At 36.7% G+C, this 20,161-nt stretch overlaps 1 protein-coding gene and 1 long non-coding RNA gene across 4 annotated transcripts; one reads left to right on the forward strand and one right to left on the reverse strand.

Annotated features, from left to right (window-relative positions):
- Positions 1-234: 234 nt before the first annotated feature.
- On the reverse strand, positions 235-7,065 carry LOC124170517. Its single transcript, XR_006867486.1, has 3 exons — positions 6,829-7,065; positions 1,051-1,311; positions 235-364 (listed from the first exon to the last, which is right to left on the reverse strand). It is a non-coding gene; the product is annotated as an uncharacterized LOC124170517 (long non-coding RNA).
- Positions 7,066-9,182: 2,117 nt separating this feature from the next.
- On the forward strand, positions 9,183-15,758 carry LOC124171728. Of its 3 annotated transcripts, XM_046550995.1 has the most exons (6): positions 9,183-9,872; positions 13,465-13,668; positions 13,811-14,200; positions 14,314-14,546; positions 14,946-15,126; positions 15,286-15,758. In XM_046550995.1, exons 2-6 carry the CDS (start codon positions 13,479-13,481, stop codon positions 15,393-15,395), a joined length of 1,104 nt encoding a protein of 367 aa, XP_046406951.1. In that variant the 5' UTR covers positions 9,183-9,872; positions 13,465-13,478; the 3' UTR covers positions 15,396-15,758. The 3 variants fall into 3 exon arrangements, 2 of the variants coding, with proteins under 2 accessions (XP_046406951.1, XP_046406950.1); XM_046550994.1 differs by lacking the exon at positions 9,183-9,872 and having other exon boundaries at positions 13,103-13,668; XR_006867929.1 differs by lacking the exons at positions 14,314-14,546; positions 14,946-15,126; positions 15,286-15,758 and having other exon boundaries at positions 9,183-13,668; positions 13,811-13,901.
- The last annotated feature ends 4,403 nt before the right edge of the window (positions 15,759-20,161 follow it).

Here is a 20,161-nt window from a genome sequence, read left to right on the forward strand (position 1 = left end):
TTGCAGCCACCACACACTTGTAAGTGGATTGTAGCTGGCATTATCCAACTCCATTTAGTTCCTACATGTACTCGTATATGACAGAATGAAAATTGATACATCCTGTGTATATCTGGGTCCTATTTTCATACAAATTGGATACCATGCATTTGTGCTATCTTGGATAGTTTTGAACAGCTTGAAATTAGGTGCTTAAAATTCAAGATAGTTGAGAAACACATACTTACCTCATAATGAAGTATGATAGTATTCATAGGGTCGATGAAAGAGAAGCACCCAAAAAATGATATTATATTTGATGTAATTTCTATATTACGCTCCCATTCTTCTCGTACCACTCTGTTAAGGAGATCAAGTGCTGCCTCTGAAATTTTAGAAATGGTAATTCTTAATAATCCGATCCACTGAAGTGGAGTTAGAGGGACAAAACATTATTGATACCTACTATTCTCTCATAAATGAGGGTAACATGAATAATCCAAGCTCAAAGGGATTAGCCGAAAACATTTTGACATATTCAAAAAGTAAAGATATATTTATGAAATCCAAAGAAAAAACTCTTCACATCACTAATTCACATTAATTTTCCATAGAATTTCTTGGATGAAATCCCCTTATATTTTCTTAGGATATTCATTTATGTATCATTTAATTTTCAATGAATGAAATTTCATTAAAAGATTTATGTCTTTATTAGTAATAGAGTAACTGGAGTTTTTTGGTTATACATGGTTTACATATTATTCATAAAAAGTTTTAGTAAATGCAACAGCAACAACAATACAACCAGCAATTCGCCAGCTCTTCACCTTACTGCAATTCAAGACAGGCCGGAGAATTGCTGGCTCTTTATCCAAGTGAGTAAAGATTTTCATAAAAAAATAGTATAAATACCTTACACAACTTCATATTTCAACACAAGGATGCATCTCAATATTCCTCACAGCAGGCACTACTCACAAACATGCATTTCAAAAGATTAAACTATTTTACTAGGGTAACCTTTTCAGCATGCCATTAATAACCGTCTGGCTAGTTGCTAAGACAAACCATTCTGTGACAATGCCAGAAGATTCTCGGGATTCCGAGCCAGTTCAAAAAGTCTTGCCGACCCGTGAATTCTGCTCGATGCTCCTTCACTCAGTAATTGGAGATAGTTCTCCAGGTTTTCCATAGAGGCTTCAGGCTCCATTGCATTGATTGCAATGGGCTTGGTATCTTCAATGCTGCTTCTCTGATACAGCGGAGGCAATCCTGTCACAGGTTCAGCTCGTAGGCTGAAACCCCTTGAGCAATTAGGTGGTGGTCTTCCTAAATAACAATATTGCTTATTGGCATTTAACAGCTGTGTAACACCCCTTCTCAAATTCAAAAGACAAAAAACACAAAACAGAAAATATTCAAAGGATTGAACAGAACCTAGTTCATATAGTACAATACATCTAAGAGGAACTTCTATTTCTGTCATTGCTTTCAGATAGCTCTTGCACTGAATAATCCCTTTGCACAAAACTCTTGAGATGAATTTTCCCAATAGCCAAACTGATGAAACCTACTGGTCCTCTCCCCTAAATACCATAACATAGGACATTAAGCCAACATTGTTAAGCACTGAGACTTACGGAGTGGTTCAAAACCTGTGAGAGCCCAAGAGGCCCTCACAGCGCTTACTCGCTAAGATTAACACTTTGAGTGCCGGCTGCTAAATTTAAAGCCCTACTGATAAATTCAGCCATTTTTACTGTATTCATAAATTTTTTTAAAACATTAGCATCAAAAATATATTTATATCGATGTGCATTTCAATAAAAATGAACTTTGCTCTTCTTTACGAATGAGTTGAATAACATTTATTGCTAATTTTTAAATATATAATTTAACAATGAAAAGCTACTGTTTTTGAAAAATAGAAAAGTTACAACATATGATGTACCGCCATAACATGCATAATAATTTTTTTAATACGCTCAATTTGAACTATTTAAAGCATGGATATCATAAAAAAGCATTGTTCCAAGCAAAACATTAAAAATCCTGGATGACAAAAAGGGTCAATGCACCTTCAACGGTCCATTGGCCCAAAGAATTTTCACACTAAGTGGCCTAAGATGAGGGTGCCGTTAGCTATGGAGGACTTTTCGTCCTTAAGACATAAAGTGAACTCTTTTTCCATCGAGCAGTTGATTTTTGAAAAAACAGAACCACTAAGCAGTAAACTGGAAAAGTACCAGTTGCATTTTTATTTTATTGCCAACAGCATAGTAGAGGAGGAGAAAAAAGGCAATTTTTTTCACTGTTCCGGGTGATTGTATATGGAGAAAAGTGATGAAATTATGCAAGCCAAAAACTCTATGGGAGATTTCTTTTGATGACGCCATTTGGCTTCTTGATACATATTTTTCTCCAAAACCATGCAAATGGGTTCATCGAGAGGCTTTTCATAAAATAGTGCAACAGGCCTGTGAGAGCTTATCCTTGTAGAATTGTGCACATTAGCAGAGAGCTGTGGTTTTTCCAATGAAGACGAATCGATTTTGGGGCAAGTGATTTTGGGATTGAGAGACATATGATTGAAGGAGGCCCTCTTTGCAATAAGGCCGTTGGACTTAAAACTAGTGATTGACAAGCCATAGGCTACGGAAACAGCTTGCAACCAAGTGAAGCAATTGCAATCATCCTCTGAAACTGCTCTGGCATTGCACCGCACTGACTTGCGATATGAGGCCAACCCGCCGTTATTCAAGATTTCCTGATGGTGGAGCTCCAGGAGGCATCCCGGGACGCAACAGGGCTGCAGGCTGTGGACAGGAATTGGCATTCAGATCGACATCAACCTTCTCCAGCTAGGCCATGCTAAAGGTACACAGGTGATCATGGTCGAGAATTCTGTGGGTTCCACACCACTGTATGCCATTATTGCAGTATGGAGTCAAGTGTGCATGCATGACAAAGAGGAACCAGGGGCCATTCCAGCCAAAAGATATTCAGCAGCCGGTGGACACAGGGGACAAGAATTCTCAGCATAGCCATCAGCCAAGTAATGAGGATTCCAGGGGTAGTCAATACAGGATGGCGCAGCCTCACAATATTAGAGCTGGGGGTGCAACTCACAGCATGAAAGCTGTGGGTGATGAGTGGACCGTGGACACACAGGTTTCATACTACTATGCAAACACACACTGCTATGGGGGAAGCTTCAAGCAAATTGAGGTTTGGAAGACTCCCTCGGTCTCGACTTGCAGTGGTGAAGCCCAATACAAGAGAAGTGGTGATAAACCACCAAAGGTGTCAAGGACGAGCTCAGGGTGGTTCTTTTGGGCTAGTGTTTAGTGAGGGTCAAGAGATTATGGTGAAAGTTTACCCATAGGATATAGGGAAGAGGGTGAAGGGAGCAGTGAAAGAGGTTCTTGATATAACGAGCTACAAACTTTTGATTGATAAAGGGAATCTCATTCACAGGCACATGAATCAAATCCAGGGCAGGGAGACAAGGGTGGCTATGTGGGAGAGGCCAAATGGTGCTGAGACAGAAGTAGCTGTTGCCCCACAAATAGCTCCCAGATATGAAGAGATGTGCATTTCAGTAGAAGGATTGGACCAATCTGTGAATGCATAGGCGGATCCAGGGGGGGGGCACGGGGGCACGAGCAAGGCCCCCCCAGACCCTCAAAAATACGCAAGATTTTTAATACGGTCCCATTATCATTGCGTTCGTTTTGTATTACGAGGTATCCTTGTGCCCCACCCAGAACAAAATCCTGGATACGGCCTTGCTTGTGCCCCTCCCAGAAAAAAAACCTGGATCCGCCCCTGTGTGAATGGGACACTCCAAATTGTATCTGAGGACTGAGACTGCCCGAAGTAGGCAGGGCAGTCAAATGCATGACCATATAGTGACTGAAAAGTGTCCTGCAAAGGAGATGTCCACTTATAGACAGGAAAAGAAGGAAGTGTTGGGATTTGTGAAGTTTTTTCCATTGTGCAATTTATCAGCAAGAATTATGATACTTTCTTTTTTTCTCTCTCTCATTCTTAATGTTTCATTGTTTGACTTTTTTGTTGAAAATTTTAATTATTTTTTTAGGGAGGGAGATGGTGTAGTATGGATGAAAGCTTCTCGGGTTTCCAACCAGGTCAGGGTCTGCGTGTTGCAGGATGACCTTTCCTTGGGAGACTTTCCCAACATGCTCAGGGCTGATGATGCCAATGTGCCAATGCTGTGTCACGATATATATACCCTCCTCCTTCACCTAGGTGGTCTCTGATTGATTTGGGATATTCCCTCATTTCTTGTCCTGGCAATAAAAAAGAGACTAGGTAAAGGAGGAGGGTACATGCATCATAACATAGTAACATCCACATCATCACCCCTGAGGATGTTGGGAAAGTCTCCCAACAAAATGTCGGCCTACACCATGAAGACCCTGACTCAGTTGGAAACCTGAGAAACTTTCAACCAAGCTATCCACCAGGAAAAGCTCAGATTCTTCATGGTGTGGTATGTTACTTTTATTGTAATTGCATGCATAAATTCAGTGCTTCATTTGTTTTGGCACCATACAATAAATGGGACGCAATGCCTTAGCTTCCCATGCACGGCAACCATACAATTGTGAAGTCATTACATGTAGCAAGGGAAATACCCTGAAACTTAGTGGTACAGTGGCCAAGTCGCTATAACCAGCATGGTGTGGAGGGGACATTGATTGCCAGTCACTATGATCAACGTAGTCAACATTTACCTCAAAAGCAATACATAATTTTATTTATGTGTTTATGCTCTAAAGCCATAGGCACACTGGTAGAACATAAATTAGGCTATGCAACATAAATATTAGGGAGTTTGAAAGGAAATATTGGAGACTTTTCTTTTGTCTCAAGATCCAAGAGGAAGTAAATAATGCGATGAGGATGTATATGTATGATCATTTAGAAAGCTTCTTTGGTACTGCTTAAAAATCATAGTGACTACTTTGCTCAAGTGTGAGAGGCCAACTGCTTTGGTGAGGTTACATTTGTTCCCAATCTCAATTTTTAAAATTAATTTATAGCCTGAAATTTCTTTGTATTCATTATATTATTTTTTATATTTAAATATGACAACTCTTTATCATTATTATATTTCAACATGAATAAGGGCTCTGCCAGAAAATTACATTATCATTAATATTATCAGCTTTTCCCAGCCTTTTATGCTAATGAGGTTGGTTGACTATTCTTGACGCATTCTACAGGGGACTAAAATTACATTTTTTTCACAAAAGGTATCTACATAAGCTGTAAAATGCAATATCCTCTGGTATCCCCGACTATATTTCATTCCTCCAATTGATGAAACTGAGCAAACAGCCTTAATTCTTATGGGGATATGCCATACTAGAGTCATACTGTTTTGCCACTCTAACAAGGTTGGTTGACAGTGAATTCTATTTTGCAATGATGGATTAGGATAGCAGTGGTAGATGAAGAGGTGATGAGCCTCACCCCCATGATTTCTACGGAAAGTAAATGGATTGTTATCTTTAGTGTGGTTCTCAAATGAATTTTTTTATTTCACCGACTTAACATACAATGTTTAAACATATTTATGAATATCTAACAGCCATCAAGGTGCTGAGGCAATTACTGAACTGCTACCCAGAACAACAACCCTAATACTCCTTTGCAGGATAGTCTGGGTTAAATGCTGCCATTAAACTGGCAAGTTGATGCTAAAAAATTAAATAATGATGAACTGATTGAAAAATCAAAATCTGTAGTCTAATTCTTAAATAGTTACTGCCATAAGAGAAAAGTAATTCACAGAAATCAAAACCAACACTATTTTCAGTCATGTATCTAGAGACTAGCTCCGGGGGAAGTATGATTCAGCATTGCTTGTTCAGCTTGTATGTTAAGCTTGAATCCAGTGTTGTATTCAAGCAAGCCTGCTGCAAACTATGTTGGTGGAGACTGATTGAATAGAATCAGGCATGAAGAGACACTCTTGATGACTTGAATCATCTCAATTGCAAGCTTATTTCAGGGCCAAGTGTGAATGAAGCATTATTCCCACTTGCAATCTCGCTGCAATGGCAGATACCTATGGGGGAAGCAGGGGGCACGCGCCCCCTTTGCCGGGCCACCGCCATTGCCTGATTTTGCGGAACCACTATTGTAACTTCTTTATATCATAAGGTAACACTGTCTCGTGTAAGTATAATCAGTTTAAATAAAACTTACTTAAAATTTGCATCCGACCTATTTTTCACTACGATAAAATTAAAGGCAGCTCAATGTATATTTTGCACCCTTTCCTTGAGTTGTTTCTATTTCCACTACTGTCTCGCTGCCTAGATAGTAACCACAGTGACTTTTGGCGGTTAGTAATTCAGACAACACTCAGGCATGTTATCAGCTGTGACTTCGAAATTAAAAGTAATGCAGCAACTAACCTGTGTATGTTGATGGAAATCCTAGTCAGGAAAATGATGAGATGATACAAGCGACCTCGGAAGAATCAGAAAAATTACTTGGATGAAATGTTCACGCATCGATTAGCCATGAATTCGATTCATTTTTGGCAGGTTACACCCTTCGTAACGTGGAAATGGCTTGTGACGTGTGGGGTAGTATCTATAGCGATGAAAAAGTGAAACTGATTACGTTCGAATCATTCGCGAGAACATGCGAGGTTATCCAATTCTATATCCAACTCGCATTTCTCGTTTTCTCCTCTGGGGCAGATATCATGTATCACAGAATTTGTGGCATTTTGATGCCTTAACTGGAGATCAACTGAAATGAATAAAATTCGCTGAAAACTTAAATACGTTTAACAGCACTGACCTGTTGTTCGGTAAGAGCGGAATTAACTGGCGGTTGGGCCTCGATCCTTTTATCACACCTGACAATTAAAGCTGTCTCAGTAGGATTTATCCACACTTCTTGACTTGAGTGAACCAGAGCGATGCTCAATTTTTTTCTGTGTTGGCGTCTTTCACTCAGCGCGAGTAATAAGCGCGATATCGGAGATGTTCTTGAAACCTCTAGAGCATATCTTTTTCACAACTTTTTGACAGTAAATATTGACATTTATAGTCTTAAATACATACTGCTGCCTTTAGTGTTTATCACTGTTGCTACGTTGGTAGAAGTTTATCTCCCGCCAACTCTAATTTTGGCGGGAAAAGTTTATTTCCCGTCAACTCAACGTTTTGGTGGGAGAGTTTTTTTTTGCCTCACAGTGCAAGAAGATTGGGGTCGAGTTATTTTAAACCTACTAAGGAAAAGGAATGGCAACAATATTGCTACCTGTCTGCCTCGCCGGTGCCAAGTTGCTGAGTCGCAGCGCTGCCCTCGGTGCCGTGTCGTCGTTAAGCGCGGTGTGAACATGTGTTCTACGTCATGTGGAGATGATAGTGGTGTCGGCAGTGATTTGGCTACGTGCTCCTACGATGGTAAGTTAGCATTGTTTATTGACGTCTTGATCGGTCGGTAGAAGCTGGCAGTCGTTGAATATGGTTTATTATGTTTCTTTAAGGGTTGAGTATTAGTAAAAGTAGTACCTATTATTGTTGTTGTGGTGCGTCAACACCTCAGGTCATTTTCACCGCATTAGATTTCAAGACCAATAATTTTCTAAAATTTTATTTCCCGGCTTAGACGCTCAGGGTCGTCACGGAGCATGCCGTTTAATCCTCCTACAAGGTCCGTCCCATTGCGCAATATTCGATTCAAAGTACACACTATCAGGAGAATGTCTCACACTAATTATGAGGTCACATTCATCACACTGAGGTGGGGTTTTTCTCTTCTGTGAAGAGAAGAGTGGTATCATAAAATATGTATCGAATTACATTATTTAAAGGGATATAAGCCATGGAGTAGGGCACACTGATCAGTAACTGTCAACTCTTATTAGCAAAACGACATCAAGTACCTAGTAGATATGATGGAGGCCAACATCTCCAAGAATGAAAAAGCAAGCCCGATGAATGTTGTTACTTCCATGATTGATCACCAGCAATCTTTATAGATATCTACAAGAATTTTCATTTAAATCAAAACTTTTTTCTCCAAATTTTGCCATGAAATAAATCTTAACATTTATGATGCAGGTTTTTTCAGTGAAATTTATCTTTATTCCCCCATTTGCTTCCCTGGTTTTCTCTGACTGTCACTTAATCTCCAATTATGACCACCACAAACTACTTGCACCCTCCGTTGTGTTAAGGTTAAGCTTTGGGTCCAATTATTTCAAATTGAGCACAAATTTTATGCATCTCCAAACTTGAAAATGTGTTTCACTTTACATTGTAGCAATAACAAATTTGCAAAATCATTGCTGAGGGAAAAGGGCACCCCATCATGGTAAATGTCAAGGATATATTTTTTATAGCAACTAATAACAAATTTTCATTTTGTTAGCACTTCCTTACCATACAATAAGATGAAAATAGCATGTATCATAATAATTATAAAATGAAAAATAGGCTATAATGTAGTGTATAGAGCTTCAATTATATGGATGGCATACCACTGCTATCTTAATCCATCATTGCAAAATAGAAGGCACTGTCAACCAGCAAACAGTATGACTCTAGTATGGCATGTCCCCAATGGATATTACTTGGATATGATAAATGGGTTTCATGGATATCGATTGTTACTTGAGCTAAGTTATGATATCTAATATTATTGCAGGTCTATACTATGATATATTTGTTTTTATTCATTTGTGTTTTATGGTATCATCTAATATGCATTGAATTATATTATATAAGGAGATCTATTGAGTAGGGCACACTGATTGGTAACTATCAACTCTCATCAGCAAAATGACATCAAGTAGTAGATATGATGGAGGCCTTCCCAAGTAGCAAAAAAATATTGAAAAGTGATTTTAAAATGATTTTAAAATGAAAATGTCATAAGATGGCTAAATTCATGACTTTTTCAAGATTTTAAAATAATTTTAAAATAATGTATTAGGTATTGCTTTTTTAAAGTCCAGTATCATGTCGCCTAATGTTATTGATAGTGCATATATGGATATGTAATAAGCAATGACTTATTGTTTTGCATGAAATTTTGTTTTTTTTTAATTTCGCAGAAAAATATTATGCAAACTTATTTTAAAACAATTTCGAGATGATTTTGAAAACATTTTAAAATTATTTTGAAATCATTTTAAAATCATTTAAAAACCCTCATATAAATTTGCATAACCGCATAATCTTTGTCATATCAAAGTGAAATAAACCAGCATTAGAGTTCTCATACTTGCGACGTGGAAGTGCGGTGTCTCCAGCCGTGGCTATGGCTACAGTCATGCCCAAAACTTAACCGATCTGAATGGAATTCCCAGTGAATTATATTTTGCGAATTTTTAAAATATCGGGATAAGCGATGTCATTACCTAGCGAAATCATCAAAAAGTGCTCGTATTTGAAGAAAAATCCACCGGGGAAATCATTGGCCTTAATCAAGATATCAGCTTGTTGGCAAAAGGTAGGTAATAATAGCAGTAAGTACGAATTAAATGTATTGCTCAATGGTTGGTTATAAAATATATATACCAAAGAAAATGAAATAATGCTGAATTCCCTCTTTCAACTTGCAACTGCCTATAACCGGTTGAATACCAGCTGGTATATGGTGTTTCGTGAAACTTTCCTGTCCTTGAACGACGCGCCTCGTAATAGGATAAAACAAATGAGTAACGTTTATCGCATTGCACTCGGATACTTTGGTTTTTTTTCAGTTTCTTTCTTTCCTTCTTAGCTGTTGATGTGAGCAGTCTTGTAACCACGTGTGTTTCTGGCTGGAAGCGGTCTCGCGGTATAGAAGTGATTGTGCACCCAATTTTTAGACATCTTGATTGTGAACAGGTATGTGCCCACCATAGATTAATAAGGTTATGTGTGAATGGATATAAATGTTAAGAATTAATGTATTAATAGGAATGCAGTAAATGTTTGGCGGATTTTCGAGTGGAGATTTAAGGATATCAGGGAATGATACTTTGAAGGCATAGATTAACGAGGTTGTGCGTGAATGGATGAAAATCTTACCTTAATGTGTTAATTGGGATGCAGTAAGTATTTGGCGGCTTTTTGATAGGAGATTTAAAACATAAGGGAATGATACTTTGAGGGCATATATTAAATAGGTTGTGCGTGTATGGATGAAAATGTAAGAAATAATATATTAATTGGGATGCAGTAAATGTTTGGCGGGTTTTTGAATGGAGATTTAAAACATAAGGGAATGATACATTGAAGGCATAGGTTAACGAGGTTGTGCGTGAATGGATGAAAATGTCAAGAAATAATATATAAATTGGGATGCAGTAAATGTTAGGCGACTTTTGGAGTGGAGATTTAAAACAACGGGAAGTGTGACCACGTGTGGCTCTGGCCGGAAGAGTTTTATTGAAGATTGTGTACCTAATTTTTAGTGGTCTTGATTGTGAACAGGTGTGTGTCCACCATAGGTTAATAAATTTGTGTTTGAATGTATATAAATTTTAAGAATTAATGTACTTATAGGGAGGCGGTAAATGTTTGGCGGCTTTTTGAGTAGAGCTTTAAAGACATCATGGAATGATACTTTGAAGGCATTGATTAACGAGGTTGTGCGTGAATGGATGAAAAATATAAAAAATATAAATTATTGTTAAATTTAAAGTATTAACCTATTAAATTGCGTGAGTGAAATGTATTTCTTTGAATAACGCTTGCATGAATGACTGAACGTTCAATAGAACCTGCTAACTTTCATTGAGACCAGTAAACAGTTTGGAATCCACCCTATGTTACCAAGACTTCATTGTGTAAAATTGCTTCCACAAAATTAGATTGAGAACATGTTCGACCATTAGCCAAGTGCGATCTACTCATTGATATTTTCTGTTGTTGTAATATACTTTAACCTCTTATAGGTCCAAAATGTCTAAGCGGCATAGTAATACACCATATCACTTGCTATCAAGAGCGGGCAAAAAATGGCGATTGCAACGTGTTAATGACAAAGTTGGTGTAGATCAGTGTATTTTTCACAGTGGTTCATCAGACGAAAGTGATTCGTGTGGTAATGATTTCCTTCGATCCCAATCTCTTAGCTATTCAAGTGGACATGTTATGGTAAATGACGATAAATTATCAGATAGTGAAAAATCAAGTGTTTCTTTGTCTTCATCTGTATGCAGCTACGGTGGAGAGACTATTTCAGATCCCTCTGATACTGAAAATGGGACTGATGTAGATGATGTCATGGACAATGTCTTCAGTGAAAATAACTGTGATGAATTTGATTCTTCTAAGGACTGCATCTCACCGTCTACAGCCACAACTCATTTTTTGCGTGAATGGGCATTGAAAAACAATATAACTTTGACTGCCTTAAGTGCTTTATGTACCGGTTTAAAAACATGTCACCCATCTTGCTTTAGTGATTTGCCGGTAGACGGAAGAACAATTTTGAGAACTCCACCTCAGGTTAACCTTCATTCTGTTCCACCTGGTGATTATATCCATATTGGTCTGAAAAAGCAATTGTCTGTGGTGATTTCTCAGCTATCAAAACCAGTGGATTCATTGAATTTATTGTTTAATGTTGATGGGTTATCCTTGTATCGTAGCTCAGCTAGTGAGGTTTACCCCATTCTTTTCTCTCTACCAACCTTGAAAGAATTTAAGGGCAAAGTTTACCCGGTTGGTCTTTATTATGGTGCATCTAAACCTTGTAACCTTTCTTCTTTTTTGGACTTGTTCATTGTGGAGCTAAATGATGTTTTGCGGAATGGGTTTTATGGGAATAATAAGAAAGTGAATGTTACTCTCCTGGGGTTTTGTTGTGATGCTGTTGCCAAGAGCTACATAATGGGAGTAACATCTCACAATGGGTACAGAAGTTGTACTAGATGTAATGTCCATGGGAAAAGAGTTGAGAAGAGACAGGTGTTTCCAGAAACAGATTGCTCTGCAAGAACACATGATGAATTTTTGAACAGAGTTGACCCGATCTTTCGCAGTCGTGACACACCACTTGTAAATGTTCATGGCATTAATTTTGTAAATTCATTTGTTATTGATTATATGCATCTTGTCTGCCTGGGAGTTATGCGTACTCTCTTATTTGCTTGGTGTGGTGGTCCATTATCAATGAAGATTTCACAAAGACAAAAAGCCACTGTCTCAGAAAGCATTCTTTCTCTAAGGGGTTGTTTTCCGAAAGAATTTGCACGGAGGCCTAGGGACTTGGCCATGTTAAAATATTGGAAAGCAACAGAATACCGTAATTTTCTGTTGTACTTGGGACCTTTAGTCCTGAAAGATGTTCTGACGACTGAGAAGTACAATCACTTTTTACAGTTGCATATAGCAATATCGACTTTGATGAGCCGACAAAAATGTACTGACGGTAAACAACTTGAGCGTGTTAAAGATTTGCTGAAGTACTTTGTGACAAATGTCATAAGTTTATATGGAGAATGCTTTGTAACTTACAATTTTCATGGACTTATTCATCTTGTTGATGACATCCACTACTTCTCTGATGTGTTCCCTGGTATTACTTTGCATGATTTGTCAGCATTCCCATTTGAGAACTATCTTCAGAGAGTCAAGAGAATGGTAAGAGGAAGGGCCAAACCTTTGCAGCAAATTGGGAGGAGAATGGGAGAGATTTTTTTATCTGGTAAAATTTATCCACAGCCTTCTATTCTAAAGAGTCCATCATTTAGAAACATTCACAACAATGGACCATTGCTGGCATTTTGTACAGATCCTCAATACAATGCCATCACTTATGAAGATTTTGAGTTAACAACCAGCTCACCCAACAATTGCTGTAGTAGCAAAGGTGGCTCAGTTATAATTATTGAAAACATTGCTTTTTCAAAAGAATTTAATGAAGTTGTCATTATTGGTCGACATTTTGTACATAAGGAAAATTATTTTTCAGTCCAGGATTTTCATAGTTCAGAACTAGGAATATTTAAGGTGAGAAAGCTATCATCAATGAAAACATGGCTGTTCTCTGATATTGTAGGGAAATACATTTGCCTGCCACAAGGAAATAATTTTGTTGTTTTTCCACTACGTCACTGCGACGTTGCTTAACTTTGATCATCATTATTGTTTGTCATAGGATCCCAGCCATTTGTATAGAAAATTGTAATCAATGATCCCTTGTAATCATTTTTTTACTACTGTTATTTCATGATGTAAATACATTTCAGTATTCAAATTTTGCATTTAGATTATTGCAAGATCACTTCCTCATATAATTTCTCTGTTACCATGAAGGGAAATATTTTAAGAATTGTGATTGTGGCATGTTGCACAACAGTGGATGGAAAGAGTGAATGAATGAGTTTGACAGAACAGACTGTGCTGAATGGTTTACTCATATTTGCTGTTACTATATATGCATCACTTGTATGTGTACAATTTAAAGTGTCTTTTTATCTTTTTCTAGGTCATTCAATTATCATGTGGACTATTATTTTCAAACATGACGTGAAGGAGCATGACTGTGTACCAAATGTGTGGTTAGTGACTGCTAAAAAATGTCTTTACCCTGACAAGAGTAAGGCCACAATAAAAAGAATGGCAAAAGAGTGTGCTCCTCCTGAAGATGATTGGGATGAAATTGCCATATCGATTGTTAAACGTGATTTTGGTAAGTCCTTCACAGCAAAAGTTGGTAAACTTTGTTACTGCAGCTTCAGTGATGTGAATTCTGTCTCTCAGTAATGAATACTTAGCGTTAATGAGGAACTAACACTTTTTGAACTTGACATGCTATTTTCATTGTTTTACAGATGTTTTTGAGAGGGCATTCTCTGATGTGGTGCGGTTGGAAACCGGAAAACGATCCATCACCAGTTCCGAGAATGAGGAAAGGGGGAAAGGTAAAAGGGAGAAAAGAAGGAGAGTCAACTCTGATGAGCTCTCATCAGATACTGATATTGACGAGCGAAGAGGCAGCATTTCCATTGATGCCAGCCCTGCAGGGCAAAACAATAGAAATAAAAGTGCCGAGTCCCTTAATTCCAGGAGACAATCCTCTTCCCTCGATCTATCTAACGAAGTGACACATAAGGCAGCTAAGACCCTATGTCCCTTGCCCAAGAGCAGGCATCATGTCTGCACTTTCGCACACGGGGAAACTGTAAATATTTCCATAGCGAAGCAGTTATGCTCTATGTCTAGTAAGTTCAATTCATAACATCACACTCAAAAAAATTTACGAACTCAGACCTTTCACTAAGCAGTTTTCTCAGATTTTGCTAACTACTTTTTTAATTCCTGCTTTCACTTTCAGGAGCCATGTTAGGATTGCAAAGTGCAGTGAGGGATGTCCAAGAGCAGCTAAAAGAGCTGAGGAAATCAAAAGAAGTTGAGGTGAAGGAAGACCTTCCCATGGAGGGAAGTGATGTTGATTTGCTGGACGACAAGATATTTGAGATACTTAACCATTTCCCACTGAAAACAATGGAAGACTTTAACAAATTTGAAGAACGTTTGAAGAGTGAAAGTGAATTCAGAAACTCTACTGTAAGTATTTTCCAAACGTAATTCAACTTTTACTTTTCCCAATTCAAACAAAAATTATGTAACTGAAACTCTTTAAATGCAAATCTTGAACATTGTAAAAAGGCCTTACACAAGCACAGCTTGCACATTAATAGCTAAAAAGTGCTGATGTGCTAAAAAGACTTAAAACTGAAATGTGGCTGTATGGCAATTGTCATTGTGGTCCTTTAAACCCTGCTCATAGAGTTAAAGATAGAATGAATTAGTACATCGTTGCAGTCATTGAGAAAACCTAAGAGGAGGATGATTTCCATTAGTAGGATAAAACTGGCATATACACACTATTTTTATGGGCTAATTTATCTTTATCTTGAACTATTTTCATCTATTCATAATCTAATAGTATGCCATTTGTTACAGGTTTTAGCTCTCCTCGCTAAATCACAAAAAACAAGTTACACGAGGACTACCACGAGTATCCTTCGATACATTATTTCAAATGAAATAATTTTCAATTTCACTTGGAAGGGCCAGAGCCGCAAAGAGCATACCACATCAAAAGTGGCATTCCATAATTTGGCCATCTGCTCGGCTGTGATGAGTAAGTAAAAAATCAGTACTTTCTGTTAATATAGATACTCTTCATTTATTCTGATATTCACATTTCTGGATTTTCAAACATGATTCATTTACTGAATTTGTAAATTAGCATTGTATTTACAATGAAATAGTAAATCATGGCTTCTTTGGTTGCTTCCAGGTGCGGTTAAAAAGAAGTGGAGGGGTATGGTACCTGACTTAAGTAGCAAATTAGAATTGTGTATTTCTGGCTGGTTTGCCCAGACTCAAAGCAAGCTAAATAAAAAATGATTTTTGCCTGGAAAATTTCTTGAAGATTGACTCATTTCAGTCCATCTCCCCCATTCCCTTCTACGAAGCTGCAAAATATTTAAAGCATGTTTAAAACAAATTTTGAAATAATAGTTCATATTTTCTTCAATGCTTTAACATTTTAAACTTGTGTAAAAGTTGTTTTAAAAATATGCTAAAATTGAGATAATTTTAAAGAAAAAATTCATAGCTTCTTCAAGGGTTTAACATGTTTTAAACCTGTGTTAAAATTATTTTAAAAGTATGCTGAAATATGTTAAGAATATTTTAAAATGATTTTATAGTTATAATTCAACACTTCTTCAAGACTTTAACATATTTTAAACTTATGTTAAAATCATTTTAAAATAATGTAAAAAATATTTGTAACATTGAAACAGAGAAAGCTAATATGTTTTCAAAATCATTTTAAAACCATTTTAAAATAATCTTGCAATATATTTTAAAATAATTTTTACATAAGATTTTGCTACTTGGGATAGTCTCCAGGAATGAAAAAGCAAGACCAATGAATGTTATTACTTCCATAATTGATCACCATTTTGTACCATCACCTCCTCAGTTAATGTAATTAATTTGTCTCAAGGAGACATGTGTCTGATTCTGGGTCCACTAAATTCTTGGTGTAACTTCTAATCAGTATGAGTAACCCAAATGAAGAGTATTTTGGAGACCATCCCTTTCACCGAATAAATACAGAGCATTCCATATGAAGTCATGGCCACTGATCTCCTCACTCAAGTGATTCCATGCTTACTCAGAATCATCAAACCTTGAGGGCTACCAGAAGTGTTGACTCCAGGGTGCACCTCTGTCTACAATGGGAAACATTAAGGAAATGCATAACGTCAAAAGCATACTATCATCATCAACCCCAACTATAGAAATGCAGAGAAGGCCAAGAAAATTGGAAAATATACATTGATGATTGTGTAATGTGCTGCAATATGATACATGTATGGTTCTTGAACGAATGCATTTTAAGATACTTTAGCCTTTTCAGATACAATAAGACATGCATTTTCTACAGTTATAGTCCCCTATATTGTATACATCTACGGTAATGATAATTTTGGTATTCTTGATATCATTTAATTGTGATACTTCAATATTATATAACTTCATACTATGTTATTATATGCATTCATTATTGAGGATTTTGCCTAATATTGATTTTATTTTGCTTTTTCAGGGATTACAGTGCATGATAAGGGGAATATTGATTCCCTACATAACCTCTACACAATGAAACCATGTCAAGGGGATATTGCAGCCGTACATCTCAGACATGGAAAGGATGAAATGGTTCCACGGTCAGTTATCTTCAAGCCGGGAGGATGGCATGGACTAGAAAAATAAGGGGCTCACATGGGAGAAGCAACCCACCCACTGATCCCATGCTTAATCAGAATCATCAAACCTCAACGCTTACCAATAGTGTTGACTCCAGGGTGCCCCTCTGTATACATTGGTAAACATTAAGGAAATGCATAACATCAATAGCAACATGCATACCTTTTCTCAAATACACAGGCTGAAATTTGGGGATGTGTAATTTTTCATATAATTTTCTTCTCTGCACATTATTAATAAACTCTTAATACTGTGAAGGGATTTAAATGTATGAAACAAGAGAGACAATTTATTAGCATGGAGAAAGCAGTGCATTTTCAGAGAGCAAATGGTGGAGATAAAGGTAAACATAAATTTAAGCCTGCATCTATTTTTAATATGCATGCTGTTTGTCATATTGCCCCACAAATATGATCTATTAAACTTCGAGATGTTGCTCATGATAAGGTGTAGGCAATTAATCTTTTGTCATTGCTGAAATATGCCATAAAAAATCAAAAGCCATGATTGATAATGATTTATTTTTACACATTGAGTTACGTCATAAAAGACTAGGACATATAAGTAGTGTTTGATTGAAGTTATAACAGAATGGAAACCTCTGGGATAAATTTTTTAAAGGAAATGTCTGGTCCAAAGCCATGCATAACATCCAAAAACTAAAAGTCTCCTTTTAGTTATTGGATGCTCTGGGTATGTCCATGCAGATTTAAAAAAGTTATATCCCATTTGTAAAAGGTTAATATTTTTAGGTATTATGGACACAACACAGAACTACGGGTTGGTCAATCTAAGGTTTTCAAAAAGTATTGTTATAGTAAGGGATACATACTTCATTCTTGGAGAATGAGATGTTTCATGCTGTCCAATAATATGAAGTTCTAATTAATAGCATGAATCCGTCAGATATTTTGCCCAGAGGTAAATGCTCCAGATTTTTGACTGATACAGAAAATTTTGATAAGCCAAAGATGAGAACTGATGAAAAAGAGAGAACTGATGGAGGATTCCAGTAATTCTTTGAAAAGTTAACGATATGGTGAGCAATGATGCCAATCTTGATGAAAACAAGGTGTTACCTCTCTGTGGAGATACTCCTTAAGAGACAGCCATCCTAGCAATTCAAAAATGATACATCCCATAAATGAGTTAGTAATCTCTTTAAACCAGCCACTTCCAATGAGGCAATCTCTTGTGCAGAAAATAGGCAATGGAAGGAGCAATGGACGATGAAGTGGATTCATTCAAGGAAAAGGATGCTTGAGATATTGTAGAGAAACTACCTTGTATTTCAGCTTTAATGTGCTTTCACTGAGGCATTTGTACATTTTAAAGGTCTAACAAACAAAGTGGGGACAAATCAGCCTTGCTTGATAAACCTCATTTTGGTGGCAGTGGAAGGATGATGTTCGTTTAGCAAGAGGTTTACCAAACGCTATTCAAAATATCTTTTGGACCCTTATTGTTCATTTATTACCACCTGTTTTAAGAAATCATAAAAACAAGTATTCATTTGAATTGACTACATTGAATACATATAGTGTTGGAGGATGGCTGCTTTCTTTTAACATAATGAAGTTTTTTGAGTTAACACGAAAAATATTTTTATGCAATGGTATCAAAATTCTATTCGCCATATTATTATTTTATTTCCAGTTATTTCATTCATCAGAGGTTCCATCCAAATTTTGAAGACTTAGAATATTGCACAAAATTGCTTATGTTTTATGAATACATTTGACAAAAAAGCACTCACATCATGACAGTAGTTTCACAGAGGAAAACCCTTTGAGCTACCTAATGCTTATGTGTACGATTTTGTGCTGAGTGTACCTATTATTTCCACATGAGCAATTACCATCCATATATCTAACTACCACCTCCTATTCCTTTCCTTCAACACAAAACACCAACTGAAACTCCCTCCAATTCTTCAAAAAACTACAAATATCGAACGTGAAAACAAAACATCATTTTCAACATAGTGGTAAAACGAACTACCACAGAAGCTGTAATGGTTATAGTGCATGCATTGGCATTTTTATTAAACTTTAAACTATTTAAACTCTTTCTTGGCAACAATTTTTTCACCTTTGGAAAATATATATTTTCCTTCTAAATTTCAATTAAGAGATTTCATAGAAAGCACACCCACCCATTTTTTTTTAATTTTTCTCAAAATTGATTCAAATTTAGGTATGTGCCTAATATGGTTCATTGAGCTTTCTTGTCACAGTTAAGCTCCACGCGAAGGTAGGCAACCCGTCATACATTGTTAGATAAAAATGAATTAAATGCTTATTAACTGCCTATTTACATTTTTCAAGGAGTAAAAAGTTTATTTTTTTCAAACAGCAAACAACAATGCATCCATAATAACGTGTTTGATGAAATTAGGTTGCTTAGTGAAATGAATATGGAGAGAGTTAGGTATGGTATAAATAGCAGTAAACCGACTTATTTTTCATACAATTTGATGAATCAGCTGGGATTCTTATTCAAACACATATGTACATTGAATTTTGGATACTTTTGAAAAACTTTCTGAAGCACTCTTAGAGTCATCAGGTGACTCTGATTCCAAATCTTCATTGCTCGAGCTTTCACTAGCATGGTGAAAGCTCGAGCAATGATCCTCTGGTGGCACAACCTCACTTTGAACAACAACCCTCCTCCTTTTCCAATAAAAAGTTACGGGATTCGTTTTTTGGAAGGCCAGCAGAGTAAAAAACATATAATAATGACATGTATTAATGTTAGAACTTAGGCATATAACTACACTTTACTCTCAATTACATATCCACAGCAACATAATGAAGTATATTTATGAAATATTAGACATCAGGTTTTGATCGCAATTTATTGTCTTACATTGCAATCATTCCTTAGAAGCCCATTGGGACAAATTCGTCACACACCTATTCTCCCTTCAATTTAAAATAATCTGAAATTTTAATGTGTCATGATTACATATATAATTTTAATAAACCAAGAGGAATACAAAATGAATTTGAGAAACATATAAACTTACCTATGGAACAAGGGCGTACCCAGGATCATAACTGGTGGGGGGGCAAGTCATAGTCTAGGGGGGTGACAAGTCAAGTTATGACATTTTAGCATGGAAAAGGTGAATTAAACCAATATTTTAAGAATATTATAACAGCGCTTTATTACTTTATGAGATTATTTCCTTGAAAAATAGTTTTATTTTAGTTGAATACTTTATACTAATACATATCATTTGTCATGGGTTGAAAGATAATTTGTTGAATACTTTCGTCTCAATTCAATACTGATTTTGCTTAAAGAGTGGTGCGATTTTTGCTTCTGGGGGGGGCAGCTGCCCACCCTGCCCCTCGCTGGTTACACCCATGCTAGGGAAGCCAAAA

This window comes from Ischnura elegans, chromosome X (assembly GCF_921293095.1).
Source record: "Ischnura elegans chromosome X, ioIscEleg1.1, whole genome shotgun sequence".
In the NCBI taxonomy this organism is placed as follows: Eukaryota; Metazoa; Arthropoda; class Insecta; order Odonata; family Coenagrionidae; genus Ischnura; species Ischnura elegans.